Genomic DNA, 21588 nt, shown 5'->3' on the forward strand with positions numbered 1-21588 from the left:
TGATACGCTGAAAAAAGAAAGAAAAAAACAGTACTTGGAGTGTAGCTTCATTCCAGTAGTAAGTATCCATGCAAATAATCCTTGTGGGTATTTTCCGGAGATAATTGTTGACGCAAAGGTAGATATATGTCCTGAGAATACTGCATGTGGTTTGCTTAAAGGATATCCCAAATCAAGTGAGAGATGTGTGTAGGGTAAATAGGTCAAGTCTTAAGACAGAAAGGAAAGGGGAGGGGAGAGAGAAGTAAATCAGGTGGGGAATAGTAGTGACAGGTTTTATGGTCAGTTAATCTGACTGGACAGAGAGAATAAGTATAGGGAGTAAAGGAGGAAGAGGGGGTAGAGGTAAAGGTTTAGTAAGGAAGAAGGAATGCGAGAAGGTAGTATGGAGAGGTAGGCTATAAGTGGAGAGGCTATGGGTGACATTCTAAAAACAGAATTAAAGGAGAAAAGGAGAGAGAGAAAAAATTAGTAGTAACATGTTCTAAAAATAGAGCTAAACCTAATTTACAGATGGTAGAAGGGGGATCAGATGCTACTAGAGTTGATTGTGGTTATCAACAAGGAGCCTGCAGGCGGTGGTGGTGTTATTGGCAAGGAAGAGTAAAGGAAGTAAATTAGGAAAAAATACATTAAGTAGTGATAAGATCAAACAAGAAATAAATCTATTCTAAAGATGGTATAAGGGGGACCATTTTGCTAGGTCGAATAGGTTGCCTATAGGGATTTGTGTGGTCATTTGTGCATTTGTGTCTGTGGTAGAATTTAAATGTATGGAAAAAACGGTGATTGCAGGTGCTAAATGCTTCATTATATCGATTAAGTAGAGTGGGAGAATTGTATTTTAAAATATGGAACGCCTCCTTTAAGCAGAGCTTGCAATTAGAGCGCTGGCCCTGGTATGGAATTCCGAAGTCCAGGATGGACCATTTTAAAGTATACTGGGTATTTGTGCTTTTGAGGTGATGAATGTGGTTGGCTAGTGTTGTAGATTTACTGTGTTTGTCATATCTAAAAGAGTGCAAATGGGCTGCGTAGCGTTGTTTGAGGTTTTTAGTTGCACCTATGTATGTAGCTGTAGAATTATGTAATAGATTTCTTACAGTGCATTTATATATTATTTGATATAACCATGGGATTTTCTGATTCCGCTCAGGCCACAGATTTAGTTGGATTATATATACATCAACCAATTGCGATCACATTCCCCTAATATCCGTGGTGGTCTATATAGGGATGATGCTTTATTCATTACCAAGGCTATTAATAAATCTTCTATGGAAAGGACTAAAAAAGGATCTACACAAATTCTTCTCTAATATGAATCTATCAATCACATTTGAAAACGCGTATAAAACGGCTAACTTTCTAGACGTCACTCTAAACCTATCAAACTCGCAACACTCCCTCTATCATAAACCTAACCAGTACCTAAAATAACTCAATATTCGCTCTAATCACCACAGATCTACTTTCGATAACATAATCATGGGTATCTCAACCTGCATATCTGATCTATCTTCTTCCGAAGAAATCTTTAACAATCACGCTCCATACTACAATCAAGCTCTCGTGGCTAGTGGTTTCTCCCAACAAATACAATATATCCATAACACCAGACTTAAACAATTTATATCCCAAATCACATCCCAAAGACATACCATTAATCACAACCGCAACCAACCACCCACCTACATATTCCAACAGACCCCACAAACACACTTATAACACTAGGGCTAAATCTAAGATGTATAAAACAGTTAGCTACACCAAAAATGTAGACAACTGTTCTCCACCTAAATACTTAGATTACAACATACACAGAACCCCCCCAAAAAACAGTGGCCGCTCTATACTTTGGTATACCCCCCCCCCCCCATTCTCACTTAACACTAGGAACTTAGCTAAATCTTTCTTTAAAATACTTGATTCTAACTTCCCCCGACAACATAAATACCATTCTATATTCAACAGATCCACTTTGAAACTGTCGTATTCAACCACTCCTAACTTCGAATCTATTATAGCAACTTCTAATAAACATAAACTGGAAGTTAATTCATAAAGAGATACGAAATCAAAACTGGCATGACAGCCTTTCTATACAAGACAATGACCTCAAACTAAGTCATTTTATATCAACCATACAAGACATATGCGCCAAATACATGCCAAAAAGAAAGACCAGCAAACATGCCAATAGAATTCCTAGAGACAGGAAAATCCTTATGAGACACAGATCAAAGGTCTCCAACCAGTTAAATAGAGGATAGGAAAAGGATTAAATTAAAACTAACAGTGTTAGAAATAGAAAACAAGATCAAACTCTCCCATGAAAAGGAGAGAGCAGAGAAGGAGAAGAGAGCAGTAGAAAGCATAAAAACAAACCCCAAGGCTTTCTATAGATTTGCAAAAGAGACTGTTACAGCACAGTATAAAATAGGACCCCTATTCCTGCCTAATGGCTCACTGACTACAGACCCCACATGGATAAGTGAAGTGCTCAGTGCACAATTCACGAGTGTATTCACTTCTCCTCTGAGTCACATGCAGATAAAGAACCCAGCTGATTTCTTTGACAATAGCACTCAGCAGAAAAAGACTGCCTCCATTACCTACATTGACATTGAAGAGGAAGATGTAATAGCTGCAATAAATGAAATGAGCTCAAATTCAGCAACTGGTCCCGATGGTTTCGCAGATGTCCTCTTAAAGTCGTGTAAACAAGAATTAGCGGGACCACTCCGGATACTCTTCCAGAGTTTCCTTGCAAGTGGTAAACTTCCCAAAATGCTGAAGGAAGGCACCATATGTCCTATCCATAAAGGTGGAAGCAGAGCAGAGGCTGGGAACTACACTTCACATATTAGCAAAGTCATGGAACAAATTGTCAGAAGGAGATTGATTGCGTTCCTAGAAGAAAATGACTTGCTGAATGAGACCCAGCATGGTTTCCGTCCAGGTAGAAGCTGCCTCACACAGCTCTTGCAGCATTATGACTGGGTCCTGAAGCAGCTACTTGACCATTCAAATGTTGATGTGATATATCTTGACTTTGCAAAAGCCTGTGACAAAGTTGATCATGGCTTGATATGTCACAAGCTGCGAAACCTTGGCATAGCTGATAAATTAGGAGAATGGCTGCATGACTTCCTGAATGGTAGAAGTCAGACAGTTGCAGCCAATGGAGAACTATCTAGGGAAACGCAAATATTGAGCGGTGTTCCGCAAGGAACTGTCCTGGGGCCACTACTGTTCATAGTGGCCCCTCTGGACATGCCCACGGTCACTCGGAGAGCCACTGTCACTAGCTACGCTGATGACACAAAACTATCTCAGGCAATAAAGAATCCTGATGATATAAGACTGCAGAATGACCTAAATGCAATATACAAGTGCGCAGAGCAAAATAATATGCAGTTCAATGCAAAAAACAATTTCAAGTACTGCGCTACAAGGCCACAAGTGCCTCCCAACTGGCATACACAGGACTTGGAGGTACTACAATCTCAGAACCACAAACAGTAAGAGACCTGGGCATCAACATGTGTAGTGATGCATCATTTCACATGCACATTGTCAAGTTGACAGCAAAGTGCAGACAACTGGCAGGGTGGATACTGAGGACAATCCAAACAAGGGATCAAAAAGTCATGTTGACTCTATGGAAGACATTTGTTCTGAGCCGCCTAGACTATTGCTCTCGGTTGTGGTCACCACACAGTGTCAAGCAGACAGCAGAACTCGAGGCAATTCAGCATCACTATACAAAAAAGATCGCCACAGTCCAACAGATGAACTACAGGGAGCGACTGAAGGCACTAGGTCTCTACTCCCTGGAGCGCAGGTGGGAGAGATATGTAATAATATACATATGGAAAATACTGGAAGGACTGGTGCCAAACTTTGGTATCAAGTACTACAAGAATGCCCGCACAGGTCGCCATTGCATGGTACCAAAGTTACCGTCCACTGCATCTCACATAAGAACGAGGTACTGCAACAGCCTCGGTTTCAGAGGACCTCAGCTCTTTAATGCCCTGCCAAAACATTTGAGAGACCTGCAAGACATGGATATAGAGGTCTTCAAGACAAAACTCGATGCTTTCCTCTCCACGATACCAGACGAACCAACAGCTCGAAATGAGACACAGTTTAGGGAGGCGATGTCAAATTCTCTTATACACCAGATGTGCCATCAAAACTCTTGATTGGACTATATCAGGTGGAGAAGAAGAGCCATGCAAGGAACGTGAAGAGAGCACAGCATAAAGACGGAAAGTCACGGTGGTGCTCCAGCATGACCCTAGCCACTTGGCTGAAACCCATAAATGAAAAAAATTTTTTTTAATATATATATATAATTAAATGTATTTATTCTATCCTAATAAATAATAATTCTGATAGAATAAATGGGTTAATAGAAACCAAGGTAGCAAAGATCACAAAATAACTGTGGTGTAATTCCTGTTGGTGAGGCAGAAACTCCTTGATATTTTGGGTATTTGAGTATATTTAAAAATTTAAGGAATGGAGAAAACGCATGTTATAACTGCATACTTTATTCCGACAAATGTTTCGAAGAATTACAATTTATGCGATCCATAGGAATCGGCGATGTTAAAAATGTAAACTTCTCCTCAGGGAAATGCATGGGAATCATCACGTCATAACATTATCCAACTATAGTTATCATACTCGGTCATAATGTCTTACGTTTAAGATGATTCCCATGCATTTCCCTGAAGAGAAGTTTACATTTTTAACATTGCCGATTCCTATGGATCGCATAAATTGTAATTCTTCGAAACATGTCGGAATAAAGTATGCAGTTATAACATGCGTTTTCTCCATTCCTTAAATTTATATATATATATATATATATATATATATATATATATATATATATATATATATATATATATATATTCATACATAGATATATATATACATATACATACATATATATATATATATATACATAGATATATATATACACAGATATATATATACACATATATATATACACACATATATATATATATATATATATATATACACACATATACAAACATACACATATATATACATAGATATATATACACATATAGACATACATATATATATATACTCATATATACATACATATATACTCATATATACATACATAAATATATATATACACGTATACTTACATATATATACACATATACATACATATACATACACATATACATACATATATATATATATACACACATACACACACACACACATATAAGTTTATAAAGATATTCTCTTGCATTTCAAAATGGGGAACGAAACAGATACTTCGGTCGTAATTCATAATCTGGATTCTCTTTGCTCATGTTACTGATATCAATTCTATGTAGTTGGGTAATTGGTGATTCCTCCAGCACAGAATTTTTCAGCTTTAAAAGGGAAGAAACACTCAATATCCTTTTTAAATTCATCATAATAAACTCTCCTTTTTTCAAAATAATGTCAAGAATCTGAAAAAGACTATAGTCTGATGGAGCAACGTTTGATGATGAAGGTGGATGAGGCATGCCCCTTCACAATTCATCAATGGTGAGTGCTCTGTTTGCAAATTTTTGTGTAATGCGCTTTCAAATGATGACAGAACGTCTCTGAATTATCTGCTTCACTTTGGTTTAACACTTCATGATAGACAACACTCCTTATATCCCACCAAACAAAGAGCATAACATTTCACGTGTAGTCCTGGCTTGAGGATGCACTCTCCTTTTTCAGTGGATGCTAACCACTATTGTTTTGGTTGGATATGTTTTTTACAGAACCCCTGTTTCATCAGTTGTTATGATTCTACCCAGGAAAAGTTCAGTAGCAAGCCTAGTCTTCTAAGACAAGCAGAAGACTGTTCTTTGATTCAAGTGGGAGGCAGTGAAATGATGAGGGACCCACTCACCAATTTAGACATTTTTTCTAGTTCATGAAGGTGTTTTATGATCAAAGTGACTCGAATTGACCTGTATTGCTAACTGTTGAACAGTTTGCTTTGAATTTTCCTCACCTACAGTTTTCAGAAACTCAATCTTTACAGAATTGGCTATCCAGATTGAGGGTAATCTGTTAGAGGAAAACTTCGACTGAAAACAGCTAAACGATCATTGCATATCCAGACACTTAACACTTCATTTCCATAGACAGAAAGAATATTTTTGTTGCTTCCATTACTGAAGAGCCCCTTTTGAATTCATACAGCATGCAATGTCTGATATGGGTCTGTTCTAAACTCATTTTAAAAGAGTAATAATATGAATTTAACCACTATAGTATAAAGTAATCTGCAAAAGAAGAAAAAAACATTAGATTGTAAAAATTAATGTTCTTTATAACTAAGTATTGAAAAAGTACCCTCAAAGTGATGTCATCAAAAATATGTAACAGAACTTTCTTTCCAACCTAATATATATAGATACACACATATACACACACACAAATATACAAATGTTTGATGATCATTTTCCAATAGATTTGCAGGTTGGAAGCCTAAAACTACTTTTGCATAAGGATGTGTAATGCAAGGTACTGGACACAGACAGGAATACATTTGGAGAATTGTAAAATATTTTGCATTGTAGAGCATGCTGGCATCGTTCTCCACAAGAATAATGCTCAAAGAATCACTTTCATTGTGAAGTGGAGCGAAGGAAGATTCTGTTAAGTTGATAAATATCCTTTTGGCAAGGAATCATAAGAATTAATTGTACTTTGGATGGCAGGATACTTTCTAAGGACTAGGCAACATATGAATTCATCTGTTGGGATTCAAATATAATGTGTTCTTGCATGCAAGTTTCTTGCTAGAAAAATGCTGCTCTTGTTTTATAGGTGGATGTTCCTTGAGATGTTGTACACTTTGTTTTTCTTACTTGCCTGAAAAGTTTTAACACAGCTATGAGAAAACCACTTAGGTATTGAGTTTTTCTTGGGTGTGGGGCATGCCTAAACAGACAGTTTCAGTTACATGTCCAGTGGTATATGATGGCTGAAGATTGAAGCACATATGCCAGCTGCAGTAGATGACAAAACTGGTAGAGTTCCAGCCAGGTGGCTATCCTAAATTGCCATAGGGTGCAGGAGTGCTGTATGGTATATGGATGTGCATTGTGTAGTTGCAAAGACTTTATGGGTACAGTTACTGTTTGATAGGTGAGAAAGATATCCAAGTCGAAGGTGAGAAAGATATCAAAGTCGAAGGTGAGAAAGATATCAAAGTTGTCAGTGTGGGGTACATGTAGGGAATGAGACAAGATGATGCAAACAGGTAACATAAATGATTCAGTTTCTGAACTAGCTGTATCAATATGGAATGATTGCAAGAGCCACAAAATCTTGTGAGTGTTAATGTCAATGAATACAAAAACATTGGAAAGAGCTCAAGAGAAATATGGTTTGACTCTTAAATTCCCACAGCGCTTTCTCTTCCAATATTGTTGGAAAATAGAAATTTTAATGAAATGCAGTTATAAAAATTTTAATGAAATGCAGTTATAATAAAAATCATGAAAATATGACAATTGCAAGAATTTGGCTGAAACTTGCTGATATGATATGATGTATTGATTGTTGTTGTTGACTTTTTGCCTGATGATGTATCACTTTCACCTGCCCATGTAGGATGAATATGGATGGGTTGATTATGTTTCAATATTTTCGCATATATTTACAAAATATCAATTCTTGTGCATCAGTTTCATATCTCAGAAATGAATATATGTTCTAGTAGTCACTCTAACTTAGAAGCTGCACAACTATAATCAGGAAAAGCATTCTGGGAAAGTCCATCTCCTTATGATGTGCATACCTTGGGATCACTCATTCTAGACAAACAGTTTTTCAAGAAAAAGTTGAAGAAACTACTTAATGGGTTTTGGGTTCGTATTCAAAAGTTTTGTAGGGCTCACATCACTAATGGAAACATTGATGAGATGATCAATTACATGATCACCTATTGCTTAAAATCAATAAATCCTAATATCACTTATGAATACAAATGACACAGAAATATCACTAATTATTTTCTCCAAGCTCACTTTTATCTATTAATAAATAATAACATCAGCCTATTCTAACTCACCAACTGAGGTATTAACTACTAAGGTACTCAAAAATTGAAGAAAGAAAAGAATTAAAAGAAATCCAATTGATAAAACATAAAAAATAAAGCACACAGTATAAAATGAGGTTGCCATGATGCTTAAAAATTGAAGGAAGAAAAAATTTCAAGAAATTCACTAAACAAATCACAAAGAATAAAAGAACAGTATAAAATGAAGCTAATTGTTTTCCTCTCACACAAGGGCTGATATCCAGTTGAGAAAGGTGAGTAATAAGGATAATGGTATCTACATCAAAGCAGACACCACCTTAGTCAGTTTTTTTGTGAAATTAATTTAGCTTATGTTTAGCGTGAATAAGAGGCAGTTTGTGCCAAGAAACAGAACATGAGACCATCTTTTTCTAGAGAGACCTAACAACTGTACCTTGCCTTTGTTAATCTTCAGATGGTTTCAACGGGGTCTCTCATATAGTAATTTGATTGATGCTGAATAACTTGTATACTTCTGAAGTTAAATAGTTCCTCAGAACTGTATCCAAGATTTGTATATGATTTTAGCAAAGTAAGGTTGACAGTATATTTTTGAAGTGTACTCAACTCATTTCTATTCTTTACAGTTCTTCAGATTAAACTCCTATGTTCAGTTAACTCTAGCAGACCAATAAAAAGCTAAAATTTTAAACGTGATGTATGCACAGGAGTTGTTAATCATACATGAAATTAGTCCATGGACTGCTGAGATAGCCTATGGTTGTTGGATTAACTAGTGCGGCTGATTACATTAGAATATATCATAAACTATTAAACACTCCACCTTCAATTTTGTTCAAATTTTTATAAAATTTACAGGAGCAACTCCAGAATGTATACCATTTCAAATATTACAAAAATATTTTGTTACCAACTAAGTTGTGACCCATGTTGTTTCTTTTTGTTTTTCCTTTATTTTGAAAATGTCATTTTAAAAAAGTAACAGTTTAACCAACCCTTCAGTGTTCAGATTTCCCTGTCAAATGTAATACTTATTCCCATTTGTCATACCTTATCTGGTAACTTTGAGCTTTCAATGATGTGATTGTTTCCTTTCAGAATAATATTGTAAGGTAAGCGAGAGGCTGGATCTGGCCAGTTTGAAGATAAAACAGATTATTTTGGCCAGATATGGTCAATTTAAATGCTAAAGAGTTAATGATGACTAAAGGACATCAACAAGGAAAGTATGAAAGTATCAGAACTTACCAAATCAGCCTTTACTGAGGGCCGCTTGGATGGTACTGTTGGTTTTGCCCCTTTTTGGCCAGGAGTAGTCACTGTTACTTGACGAGGTTTATTGGTATCTCCAGCTAAAGATGAAGAACTACCTTTTTTCTCCTGTAAAAATTAAATACAAAATGTATTAGAAGGTTGGTTTTCTAAAGCAAAGCATATAATACATACTTTTTAAAATTGAAGCTTTTCTTCATGGCTGATAAAAAAAAAAATACCAAGCTAGACAAATAAATGATAATATACACACACACACACACGCACATACACACAGATACTTGGCAAAGAAGGCAATTCAATGAGTTTTTGAAGATTACTGTCTCCAACATTGATGCTTGAACTATAAACCTTATTAAGTATATGGCTAATATTTGGCTTAGATACATTGAAGAATTCTTGCATTCAAGAATATAAGAGTATTTGTTTCTAACTTGATTTCATTACACAGAGAATCACCAGAAACAAGATGGACAGTGTTGTGTCTCGGTGACAATGTTAAGTCCTTCTTTGAACTCACTGCATATGCCACTTTATAAATCAGAAACAACACCTAACAAACAATATCTCTTCTCAACAACTTCTATGACTATCTTCACAAAGCGCCTGTGCACACCACACTGTCCCCCACTGACAGTGCGCATGCACCTTTATACAGGTTTGGACAGTTGACTTGCTATCCCACAGCGGTGTCAGGATTTCACTACATCTCCCCTTTTTGAGCTTGACCTTCGTTGGAAGTCAATATTTTTCCTTTATTTATTATTTTTATTACCACCTCTCCCCCACCTTTTTTTTTCAATTCCCCGGAAATTGGAATATTTTTTTTTTGTTTTGGATCTACGTGCAAAAGTTCTGTTTGCTTTCTTTTCCTAGTCGCTGTAATCGTTGGTTTGATTATTCTTTGAGGTATTGGGACATCAAAAATGTCAAAGAAATTCCATTGGCTCTTCATGTCATATTCTTTCTTCCATAAACCTTTTTTCCAGTTGGTTTAGGTGTCACTTGCGTTCCCATGTATGATCTTTTACCATGTGCGTTATTTTTCCTAAACGTTTACTTATTATACCTTCTTCTCAACTTTTCTTTCCATTTCTGTATATTTTTAAAAAAACCTTGTCACCAATTTTGAAGTATTTCATCTTATTTTCAGTGTTTCTCTCCATTTTTTCTTTTCTTCCCAGTAGTAATTTGTCAAACACTGACCTGACTTTCTGGAAAATATTAGTTCAGCCAGCAACATAGCTAATGTGGTGTTAGAGATAGGTGTTATTCAGTAGACTTGTGTTAATGCAGTATCGGCTAGTAGTTCATTTCTAGATTTTTTCAGTGCACTCAAACATGTCTACGAAACGTTCCACTAGTCCATTCGATCTCAGATGGTACAGCAGAGTAGTAATATGCTCCATTGCATGCATTTTGCAAAAGTTATTAATTTCTTTTGACAATACCTGTGTTCCATTATCAGACACAATAGTGTTTGGGGATGCCATATCATGCAAAAAGTTCATCCAGAAATCCCATCGTTACTTTGGTGGTTGGCTTCCTACATTTACATATTTCTGGCCATTTCATTTAACTATCCACAACTATTAGATAATACACTCCATTTAATGGTCTAGCAAAGTCTATGTGTAATCTTGACCAAGGTATGTCACTGTTGGGCTAAGGTTGAATTTTTACAAGTGATGCCTTTGCTGCCAGGATACAACCCCTGAAGGATTTCAGCAATTTTTTTAATATCCTGATCCATATTTGGCCAGTAAACATAGCTTTTCATCAATACTTTCATTCTCATGATTCTAGGGTGTCCCATGTCGAATTCTTATGCAAAGAAACAGGTATTACAACCCTCTGAGCATACAGAAGTATGTTGTCACATATCGAATACCATTTCAAAACTGTTACACTTGGTTACATGAGTTTTGTATTTGTTTCAAACTTCACTATTTTTTTCCATTTTTATTATTAATGTCTCCTTCTCTGCTTTAATTTTTATTTCTTCTGAAGTGACAGGTAGTTCACATACTATGTTGCAGAGTATATGTTTTATTTGGATTTTGGCTTTTAATGCTGCTATTACCAAGTCCTCTAATGGTTCACCGTATTTAGGAATCAATCTTGACAGCCCATCCACATGTCCTAATTTTTTGATGGTAGAAATTCCATCTTAAAATCATAATTTAGCAGGATCGTCCCCCAGTCCTGCAATCAGTTGGCTGTATGTGTGGGGATACCCTTTTTTGATCCGTAAATTGAGAATAATGGGCAGTGATCTGTTTTCAGACTGAATTCCCTTCCATGTATGAATTTGTGAAATTTTTTCACCACAAAAATAATGGCTAATGAGGCATTAGCCATTATTTTCTCAATTTGGCTGTAGTTTTTTTTCAGCTGCCAACAATGAATGTGAAACATGAGCAATGGGTTTTATGCTACTATTTTCATACTTGTGTAAAATTACCACTCCTATACTACTTTCGCTAGCATCTGATACTACTACTATTTTAAAATTTGATAATGACAGTTCTGATGTTAAAACTTTTTCAATTTCTTCAAACACTTTTTGATACCTTTTTGACACCTTTTTTCACTAGGTTGTTTAGGGATGCACTTAGTTCATGCATGTCTGGTATCTATGTTTGGTAATAGTTCGCAAGCCCTAAGAACACAATAATGTTGTAATATTTGGGGGGGGGGGGGTAAGGATATTTTTATTGTCATCAATCTTAAAGGATCTGGCATGTAACCATTTTTATCGATAACTTGCCCAAGATACTTTATTTCTGGCATGAAATATTCACATTTTTCCTTGCTAAGTTTGAATCCATACTCCTTTATCTTCTCAAAAACCATTTTAACATGTTCCTCATGCTAGCCTCTAGACTTACTTTTTATGAGAATGTCATCCAAATATTCTGCGGCAAAATCCATATCTGCAAGCATCATGCCCATCACCAGTTGGAAAATATTAGGTGCCACCTTTATCCCGAAAGGAAATCGATCGAATTTATATAAACCTTTATGAGTGTTTATCATTAATAATTTCAAACATTCTTCTTTGACTTGTAACTGTAAAACTGACAAGTCCAATTTGAGAAAAATTTTCCTCCATTTGAATTTCGCAAAATTTTCCTCTGGGCTTGGTAGTGGATAATTGTATGTCCTTAAACATTCATTCAAACCTGTTGAAAAGACCGCGCATACTCATATTTTGTTATTGTTTTTCTTTACATAAACAGTTGGTGCTGCCCATTCTGAATAGTCAACTTTTTCTATAACTCCCGGCTTTTCTAGCCTATCTAATCCCTCACTGACTTGATTCAATGCTGTGAAAGGTACAGCTTGCTTCAGTCTAACCACCGGCATGGTGTTTTCTTTTACTTCAAATTTTACTTTTGTCTTGGTACATCTACCTAATTCTTCCAAAAAAACATCAGGAAAAATCATTTTTCAATTTCTTTTTTAAATCTTCCAATGCCTTATTTACAGGCGTTATAATTGCTTACATTATAGCAAAAATTATTTATGGGGAGGTTCCATAAATTAAACAATTCTATCCAGTTTGTGTCAAAAAGGGTCATCGTATTTTTTGATACAAAAACTTTAGCTTTCAAAGTTTTCCCACGAAATGTTACCTCACTAATCATTTTGTCCAAAAATCCTAATTGTTTTCCTGAGATGCCTCTCGCCATTTTCGCATATTTTTTCAATGTAGGCCTTCCTATTTCTTTCCATGTATCCTTGTTAATTATTGTGATGTCACTACCTCTGTCCATCTGTAGTCTTGTATTCACATTATTTGTTTTTATGGAGATAAATTTTCTAATACTTTTTCTTCTTGAATTTTTCCATTCAAACTTTTCTGTTTCACCCAACAATGTGAATTCTTGAGTCCAATTTTTCCACATCCGAAACACTTTAGATTCTTAAAAGGACAGTTTCTTTTGAAATGTATTTCTCCACACCCATAACATGGTTTGGGTATTGACTGTTGTTTTTCTTTTTTTCGTACCTTTTACCGGTCAACATGTATGCATATTTGAATAATCTTCTTCAATTTTTTCTGCGTCCTGTCGTAGACTTATAATTCTTTGGCATTCTTCAGCCGCTATCTGTAGGGTTAGTTCTGAATCTTGTTCTAGTTTTGCCAATATTCGAGCCCTTATTTCTCCATCTTTATTTGCTGTTAATCCTTGCACGAAGATTAAACATTTGAACATGTTCAGGCTTAATTTGTCGAGTTTAAACCTTTCACATTCTCAATTTGCAATTCCAACATACGTGACAAAATCTTCCATTTCTCTTTTTTCAAATTTAAACACTCCCAGCGAATAGTAAATAGTGAACTTCTTAGACAGAATATTTTAGATAATAGCTTAATTGTTTCCTTGAAACAAAATTTGGATGGCTTTCTCGGCATGATGTAATTACAAAACTTTTCCTGTTCTGCTGCTGATAATTTCCTTAAAAGAAGAGGAACCTTCTTTTCGTCTGTCCATCTTTTACACTCTTCCTTGAAGATTCCTTCATACCTTCTGAAGTAGGCAGAAAACATAATCCTTCTTTCGGATTATACGTGAATTCTTCAACTTGAATAAGCAACCACAACTGCCGAAAATGAACCAGAAGTGATTTTTGACTGCAACAATAATTCCAATAACTGTTGATTTAGTTGTTTTTGTTGTTCTTGTTGCTGCTGCTGTTGCAACTGTTGCTGCTGCTCTTGTTGCTGCTGTAGTTGCTGTTGCAACTGAACCATGGAAGCTAATAGGTCTTCTATGCTAAGAACGTCCACCATGAGCCTCAAATGTCTCATCAACACTGCTATGTCTTTCTTTGAACTCAATGTATATGCCACTTCATAACGTGGACTTATGACAAGGTACACATAAGTGGGCTGGCTACACCCCTCGTAAAGGCCACGGATTATGGTCTCACTTGTCTTGACAGGTCTTCTCATGCACAGCATATTTCCAAAGGTCTCAGTCACTAGTCATTGCCTCAGTGAGGCCTAATGTTCGAAGGTCGTGCTTCACTACCTCATCCCAGGTCTTCCTGGGTCTACCTCTTCCACAGGTTCCCTCAACTGCTAGGCTGTGGCACTTTTTCACACAGCTATCCTCATCCATTCTTGCCAAATTACCATACCAGTGCAATCGCCTCTCTTGTACACCACAACTGATGCTTCTTAGGTCCAACTTTTCTCTCTGGATACTTACACTCTGTTGAGTATGCACACTGACATTACACATCCAGCGGAGCATACTGGCTTCCTTGCAAGCTTACGCATGTCCTCAGCAGTCACGACCCATGTTTCACTGCCATGTAGCATGGCTGTTTGCACACATGCGTCATACAGTCTACCTTTTACTCTGAGCGAGAGGCCCTTTGTCACCAGCAGAGGTAAGAGCTCTCTGAACTTTGCCCAGGCTTTTCTTATTCTAGTAGCTACACTTTCAGCACACCCTCCCCTAATACTCACTTAGTCACCTAGGTAATGGAAGCTATCAACCACTTCTAGTTTTTCTCCCTGGAATGTGGTAGTTGTTCTCTGCACATTTTCAATGTTTATTGCTCCTGAGCATCTGCCACATACAAAAATTAACTTTTTAGCTAGCCTTCCTTTGATATTGCTGCACCTCTTATGTGTCCATAGCTTGCACTGGGTACATCTTACAGAGTTTCTACCTATGCCTTTTCTACAGATCGAGCAGGGCCATCTACCTGAAGGGGTTTGTGGTTTGTCTACCTTCCTACTTATTAGGACTTTGGTTTTAGCTAGGCTGACTCTAAAGCCCTTTGATTCTTATCCTTGCTTCCACACCTGAAACCTCTCCTCTAGTTCTGATAGTGATTCAGCAATTAGAGCAAGGTCATCAGCATAGAGGAGCTCCCAGGAGCATCCTGTCTTGAATTCTTGTGTTATTGCCTGGAGGACTATGATAAATAGGAGGGGGCTGAGGACAGAACCTTGGTGGACCCCTACCTCTACCTGGAATTCTTCACTGTGCTCATTGCCAACCCTCACCTTACTGACGGCGTCCCTGTACATGGCTCGCACAGCTCTCACTAACCATTCATCTATCCCTAGTTTCCTCATTGACCACCAAATAAGGGATCGGAGGACTTTATCAAAGGCTTTCTCCATGTCAACGAAAGCCAGGTACAGAGGTTTATCTTTGGTTAGGTATTTCTCCTTTGGCTAGGTATTTCTCTTACCAGAAATATAGCATCAGTGGTGCTTTTCCCTGGAACGAACCCAAACTGCATCTCATCTAGACTGGCTCTCTCCCTAATTGGTTGGGCTATGACCCTCTCCTTAACCTTCATTACCTGATCCAACAACTTGATACCTCTGTAATTATTTGTATCTAAAGCGTCACCTTTACCTTTGTAGCAGTTGACTATGGTACTGCTACACCAGTCATTGGATATGACTCCTTGGTGTATCACCTGGTTAACAATATGGGTGACTAGGCTATAGCCGACACTGCCAGATATTTTGAGCATCTCTGCAGTGATTCCTGATGGGCCGAGGTCTTTCCCTGTCTTCATACTCTTGATTGCTTTATCTACTGAGGTACTGTCAATTCAGATAGCTGGTCCTTCTGTTGGGTCGACATTCGGCAGACTCTCTCTCTCTCTCCCATTCATTCTCTTTATTGAGCAACTTTTCATAGTAGCATCTCCAAACCTCTCTCTTTGCAGCCTTGTTTAGTGCAAGTGAACCATCATCCATGTGGACACATTTCTCTCCTACAACATCACGATTATCTCTCACACACTGTCTTGCAACACGAAATACTTCAAGTCTTTGGTCCTCAGGGCGCAGAACATTGGCAAAATTTTTCTTATCTGCTTCCCCTCTGGCTAAATAAACCTGTCTCCTAGCTTTCCTTCTGGCAGTCTGATACAATTCCCTGCTACCTCCATTCTTCCAGTCCTTCCAAGCCTTGTTTCTTTTGACTAATAGCCCGATCAACCACATTGTTCCACCACCACGTTACCTAGGCTCAAAGTTTTTTTTTTTTTAATGTTCAATCCTGAAAAGAATATGTGTAGTGCAGAAAATGTTCTGGAGAGTAAGGAGTTGGTATACTGATTAGTGTGGATCTTGTGGTGAGGGAACATATACAAAAGATGGGAAGAGACAAGTGCATCAAGAACTTGAGTAAGAATGACATGAGCTCAACCAACTCTGAGGAGAAGCTACTTTATAGCAGCAGAAAATGCAAAGCAGACACAGCACATTTAAGCCAGAGATTGGGAGAATGTTGGTGAGTAACTTCATGCCAATTAGTCAGGTGGACTTTCAATGTAACCAAAGGATGATAATGTGTGCAATTGCAGCATACTTCTAGATGTGGGAGCCGCATAAGTTTGGATCACTTAAATTTTGTAGAGGGTTGGTAGTTGTTGGAAACAGAAATATTTTCTGGCACTGAAGGTGATGGTGTTTGTGATACAATTTGGCTATGTTGAGGATACATGTGCAGCAAGAGAGATAACTCAATGATGTTGAGGCCAAGATTTTGGAACAATCTTGACTGGTTACTACTTGTTGGAGTTATAAAACAAAATAATTTCATGTATACATGTACACATACACACATGTATTACATGTAGTGATTTTAATGAAACCACTTCACTTGATATACATGCTTCATTCTTAATACTGTCCTCTCTATCAACATTTTACACTGACCCTACCATTCCCCAGACCAACAAACGATCTCTCCTTCTCTGCCACTATATAGCTCTCACTCTCTCCAAATGCTATAACTGCCTCTCCCTACTTCATCTTCTTTCATCCTTCCTCTGTCTACTGAACCATCATTACTATTTTACTCTTCTGCTACTCATTACTTGCATGCATCATTGGTCAATTCCCTACACCTAGTCAACTATTCACTACTTCCTTGTTTCAACTTACCAATCCCTACAGTTATTACCTATTCTTCCCTATCTCCCTTATCATCCATTAAACACTTCTTTATTCACCCACTCATCTGTTCACTCTTGCAACCACAACCTATCCACATTCCCAGTTTTTCTGCTCCATTCATTTCTATCCACCTCCTATCTTAAGGGTTCATATGGACACTTCATTACCATTTTGATCACTTTCCAGCTCCACCCCAATCACCTACTCTCCATATTCTCTTCTAAAGTTTGAGCAGCCATATAACTCCTGTACAGCAGAAACCTATTCTGCACTAGCCCCTTCTTTCACATTTTAACCCTTTATTTAAAATAATAAATTTCCTCTTTCCCCATCACTCATACATGAACCCAACATCCCTCATATGTGAACCCAATATCTCAAAGTGAGTGTGGGCTCATACATGAGCCCACACTCACTTTGAGTTTGTAGTTTTGCAAGCTAGATGATGATCTCACACAAGCACTGGTGTCATGATAAAAAGTATTTGCTGTTAAGTGGTTCGCTAGAAGAAGGGCATCCAGATACAGAAACCATTATATCTTATTAATTTTATATTTTTTATTAAACTTCCTTTTTTTTCTTATTTTCCTTGTTTTTATTTTCCTGTTTTATATCTTTTTTTTTTCGATTTTTTCATTTTTCATGTGCATACTTGTCCCATACCTCACTACCCCACATCTTCACTGTTTGAAAACATACTTTTCCCTGTCAAATCACAGTTTGGACGTGAGTGTACCTAAAATCCACCACACTATGAGATGTTTACACTACACTCCCCCAGAAGCCCACATTATGACTTTCACATGCCTCTACACTAAAGAACAATCAACATCCCATCTGGCATTAAAGAACAACCCACTGTTATACCTTATTTATTTACTTAACTCCAATAATTCATCTATTTCAGGTACATTAAGACTAGCCACTGTTATACCACATTTACTTAACTACAATTATTTTATCTATTGCAGGTCCATTTCATATGTTCCAACCCCCACACTTAGCATAGCAAATTCTTACACCCTTATGTTATGAGCACATATCTGCAAATACAGAGCTGATCGATAAGTATCTGGACTGTTGCCAGAGAAGAAGCAGATAAGAGAAAAGTTGCCAATGTTCTGCATCGTGAGGACCAAAGACTTGAGGTGTTTTGTGTTGCAAGACAGTGTGTGAGAGAGAATTGTGATGTCATAGGAGAGAAATGTGTCTGTATGGATGACAGTTCACTTGCATTTAATGAGGTTGCAAGGAAAGAGACTTGGAAACACCACTATGAAAGGTTGCTAAATGAAGAGAATGAAAGGGAGAAAGAGAGTCTGCCGAATGTCGACCCAACAGAAGGACCAGCTATCCGAATTGACAGTACCTCAGTAGAAAAAGCAATCAAGAGTATGAAGACAGGGAACGCACCTGGCCCATCAGGAATCACCGTAGAGATGTTTAAAATATCTGACGGTGTCGGCTATAGTCTAGTCACCCATACAGTCAATCAGGTGATACATGAAGAAATCATACCCAATGACTGGTGTAGCAGCACCATAGTCAACTGCTACAAAGGTAAAGGTGATGCATCAGATACAAATAATTACAGAGGTATAAAGTTGTTGGATCAGGTAATGAAGGTCTCGGAGTGGGTCATAGCCCAATTAATTAGGGAGAGAGCCAGTCTAGATGTGATGCAATGTGGGTTTGTGCCAGGGAAAAGCACCACTGATGCTATGTTTCTGGTAAGAGAGCTGCAGGAATAATACCTACCCTAAGAAACCTCTGCACCTGGCTTTTATTGACAGGGAGAAAGCCTTTGATAAGGTCTCCGATACCTTATCTGGTGGTCAATGAGGAAACTAGGGATAGATGAATGGTTAGTGAGAGCTGTACAAGCCATGTACAGGGATGCTGTCAGTAAGGTGAGGGTTGACAACGAGTACAGTGAAGAATTCCAGGTAGGGGTAGGGAACCACCAAGGATCAGTCCTCAGCCCCTTCTTATTCATCATAGTCCTCCAGGCAATAACACATGAATTCAAAACAGAATGCCCCTGGGAGCTTCTCTATACTGATGACCTAGGTACAGCTGAGTCACTATCAGAACTAGAGGAGAGGTTTCAGGTGTGGAAGCAAGGTCTAGAATCAAAGGGCCTTTGAGTCAACCTAGCTAAAACCAATGTCTTAATAAGTAGGAAGGCAGACAAACCACAAATCCCTTCAGGTAGATGGCCCTGATCGATCTGTAGAAAAGGCGTAGATAGAAATTCCATAAGATGTACCCAATGTAAGCTATGGACACATAAGAGGTGCAGCAATATCACAGGAAGGCTAACTGGGAAGTTAGTTTTTGCGTGTGGCAAATGCTCAGGAGAAATAAATACTGATAATGTGCAGAATACATTCCAGAGGGAAAAACTACAAGTAGTTGATAGCTTCTGTTACCTAGGTGACCAAGTGAGTATTAGGGGAGGATGCTCTGAAAGTGTAGCTGCTAGAATAAGAATAGCCTGAGCAAAGTTCAGAGAGCTCTTACCAGGAAAATCTGGGATAAGGTGGTGAAGCACAACCTTCGAACATTGGGCTTCACTAAGGTAATGACAAGTGACCGAGACCTTCAGAGATATGCTGAAGCCAAGTGAGACCGTAACTGTGGCCTATGATAGTACAGCATAACCAGCCCATTTAAGAGTACCCTGCAATCATTGGACAATAAACTGCGTTTGCGAAGACCTGTTGAAGCAAGTGACATTGTTGTCATGACCGATGACAGTACCGCCTGATTGGCACCTATGCCAGTGGCACGTTAAAAGCACCATTTAAGCATGATTGTTGCCTGTGCAGCCTGATTTTACGACGGCACGTAAAAAGCACCCAATACACTCTTGGAGTGGTTGGCATTAGGAAGGACATCCAGCTATAGAAACTTTGCCAGATCAGATAAGAGCCTGGTGCAGCCTTCTGGCTTGCCAGCCCTCAGTAAAACCATCCAAACCACGCCAGCATGGAAAGCAGACTTTAAATGACAATAATGATGATGATGATATATTATACATTAATGTATGCTTGTGGATGACACTTTACTCGACTGAGTAAAATATGTAAAATATGGCCCAGATCATGATTACCAGCATGTACGTCAGACTTCAAAAAGTAATTAACCATTTAATTTAGTAAATTTATACAGAAAAAGTAAGCATTATACAGTCCAGCATAAATAAAAGTCAACTTCATTATATTGAAGCCCATTAAATGAGTCAACTTCCAATATGAACGTTTACGTTCAACTGAAGGCTTTAGAACAAGACACTTTGCCCAAAAAGGAAATTCAGCTGGCATGACGATGACAAAGCAAACTGCTGTTTCCCCACACCTAAAACTATGCCACAAGCAAGACAAAAACTTCCCTCCAAAGGGACCAACAGCCAGCCCTCTCTAGATGCCAACATAAGGGGTGCAACTGAGCAACAATGGAAGGAATTTCAACCATGTTTTGTGGTCTGCTACCACAACAGCTCCTTTAGAGGATCCAGTTAGCTCAAAACATCATCAGGAGGAACCACGTCTGGTTTCAGCCCCTACTCCTCTACCGTTTTGACGTGGCGGGGCCCCCACTTTCGGAGGTGTCTTCAGCTCTGGTGCTGGGTGCATGTCTTCTTCTATTCCCTGGCCTCTTCGATGCAGCATCAACAAGTGTCAGCGTCCGACTGACTGTCTTGTCAAATTCCCCTTTTTATACCTGCTGCTAGGCTCCAGCAGGCTGCCCCAGCAAGTTGTCACATGACACTGTCTAAACTTCCCGCTGCTAGGCTCCAGCAAGCAGCCCTAGCAAGTTGTCACGTGACACTGTCTAAACTTTAACTGATAATGGAGGGCGCGTAATCTTAGCCCATGCATGTTCTAACCGAGACCGTCACCTGTCAATCAGCGAAACCACTTCAGTGTCAGCCTGTCTCACCTAATCATGTTATTTTCCTGCCGGCATGTTATGACTTTCAAGCCATATTTGGTCTTCCCGCTTCAGCCATATATAGAAGCTGGCTTTTTCGACCGCCTCCTGTATCCTCCTAATCAGTTTTCTCAGTTCTGAGCTTGAAAACGCAAATCTTCTTTTGAATAGCGTTGTCATTTTTCTTTCAATAAAGCCTCTAGCCCCCACTGCCAGATGGTAATACTCAACAGTCCATCCCTGTTCTCTGCACTCTTCGATTAGTTTTTCGTATCTCTTCTCCTTTCGTTTCTCTGCATTGTCGATGTTCTCTTACCATGGTACTGTCAGTTCT

General features: G+C 38.1%; 1 protein-coding gene across 1 annotated transcript in view; it reads right to left on the reverse strand.

The window, feature by feature from the left end:
* Nucleotides 1-21588, reverse strand: part of LOC106873751 (uncharacterized) — a 524930-nt gene that overhangs the window by 431266 nt on the left and 72076 nt on the right. The window contains exons 2-4 of the mRNA XM_089363355.1: nucleotides 9347-9478; nucleotides 6311-6329; nucleotides 5332-5488 (exon numbers count right to left, since the gene is read on the reverse strand). Of these exons, the coding sequence (XP_089219481.1) occupies nucleotides 5332-5488; nucleotides 6311-6329; nucleotides 9347-9478 (308 nt within the window). The remainder of the gene's footprint in view (nucleotides 1-5331; nucleotides 5489-6310; nucleotides 6330-9346; nucleotides 9479-21588) is intronic.

This window comes from Octopus bimaculoides, chromosome 15 (assembly GCF_046866305.1).
Source record: "Octopus bimaculoides isolate indiv1 chromosome 15, ASM4686630v1, whole genome shotgun sequence".
Classification (NCBI taxonomy): domain Eukaryota; kingdom Metazoa; phylum Mollusca; class Cephalopoda; order Octopoda; family Octopodidae; genus Octopus; species Octopus bimaculoides.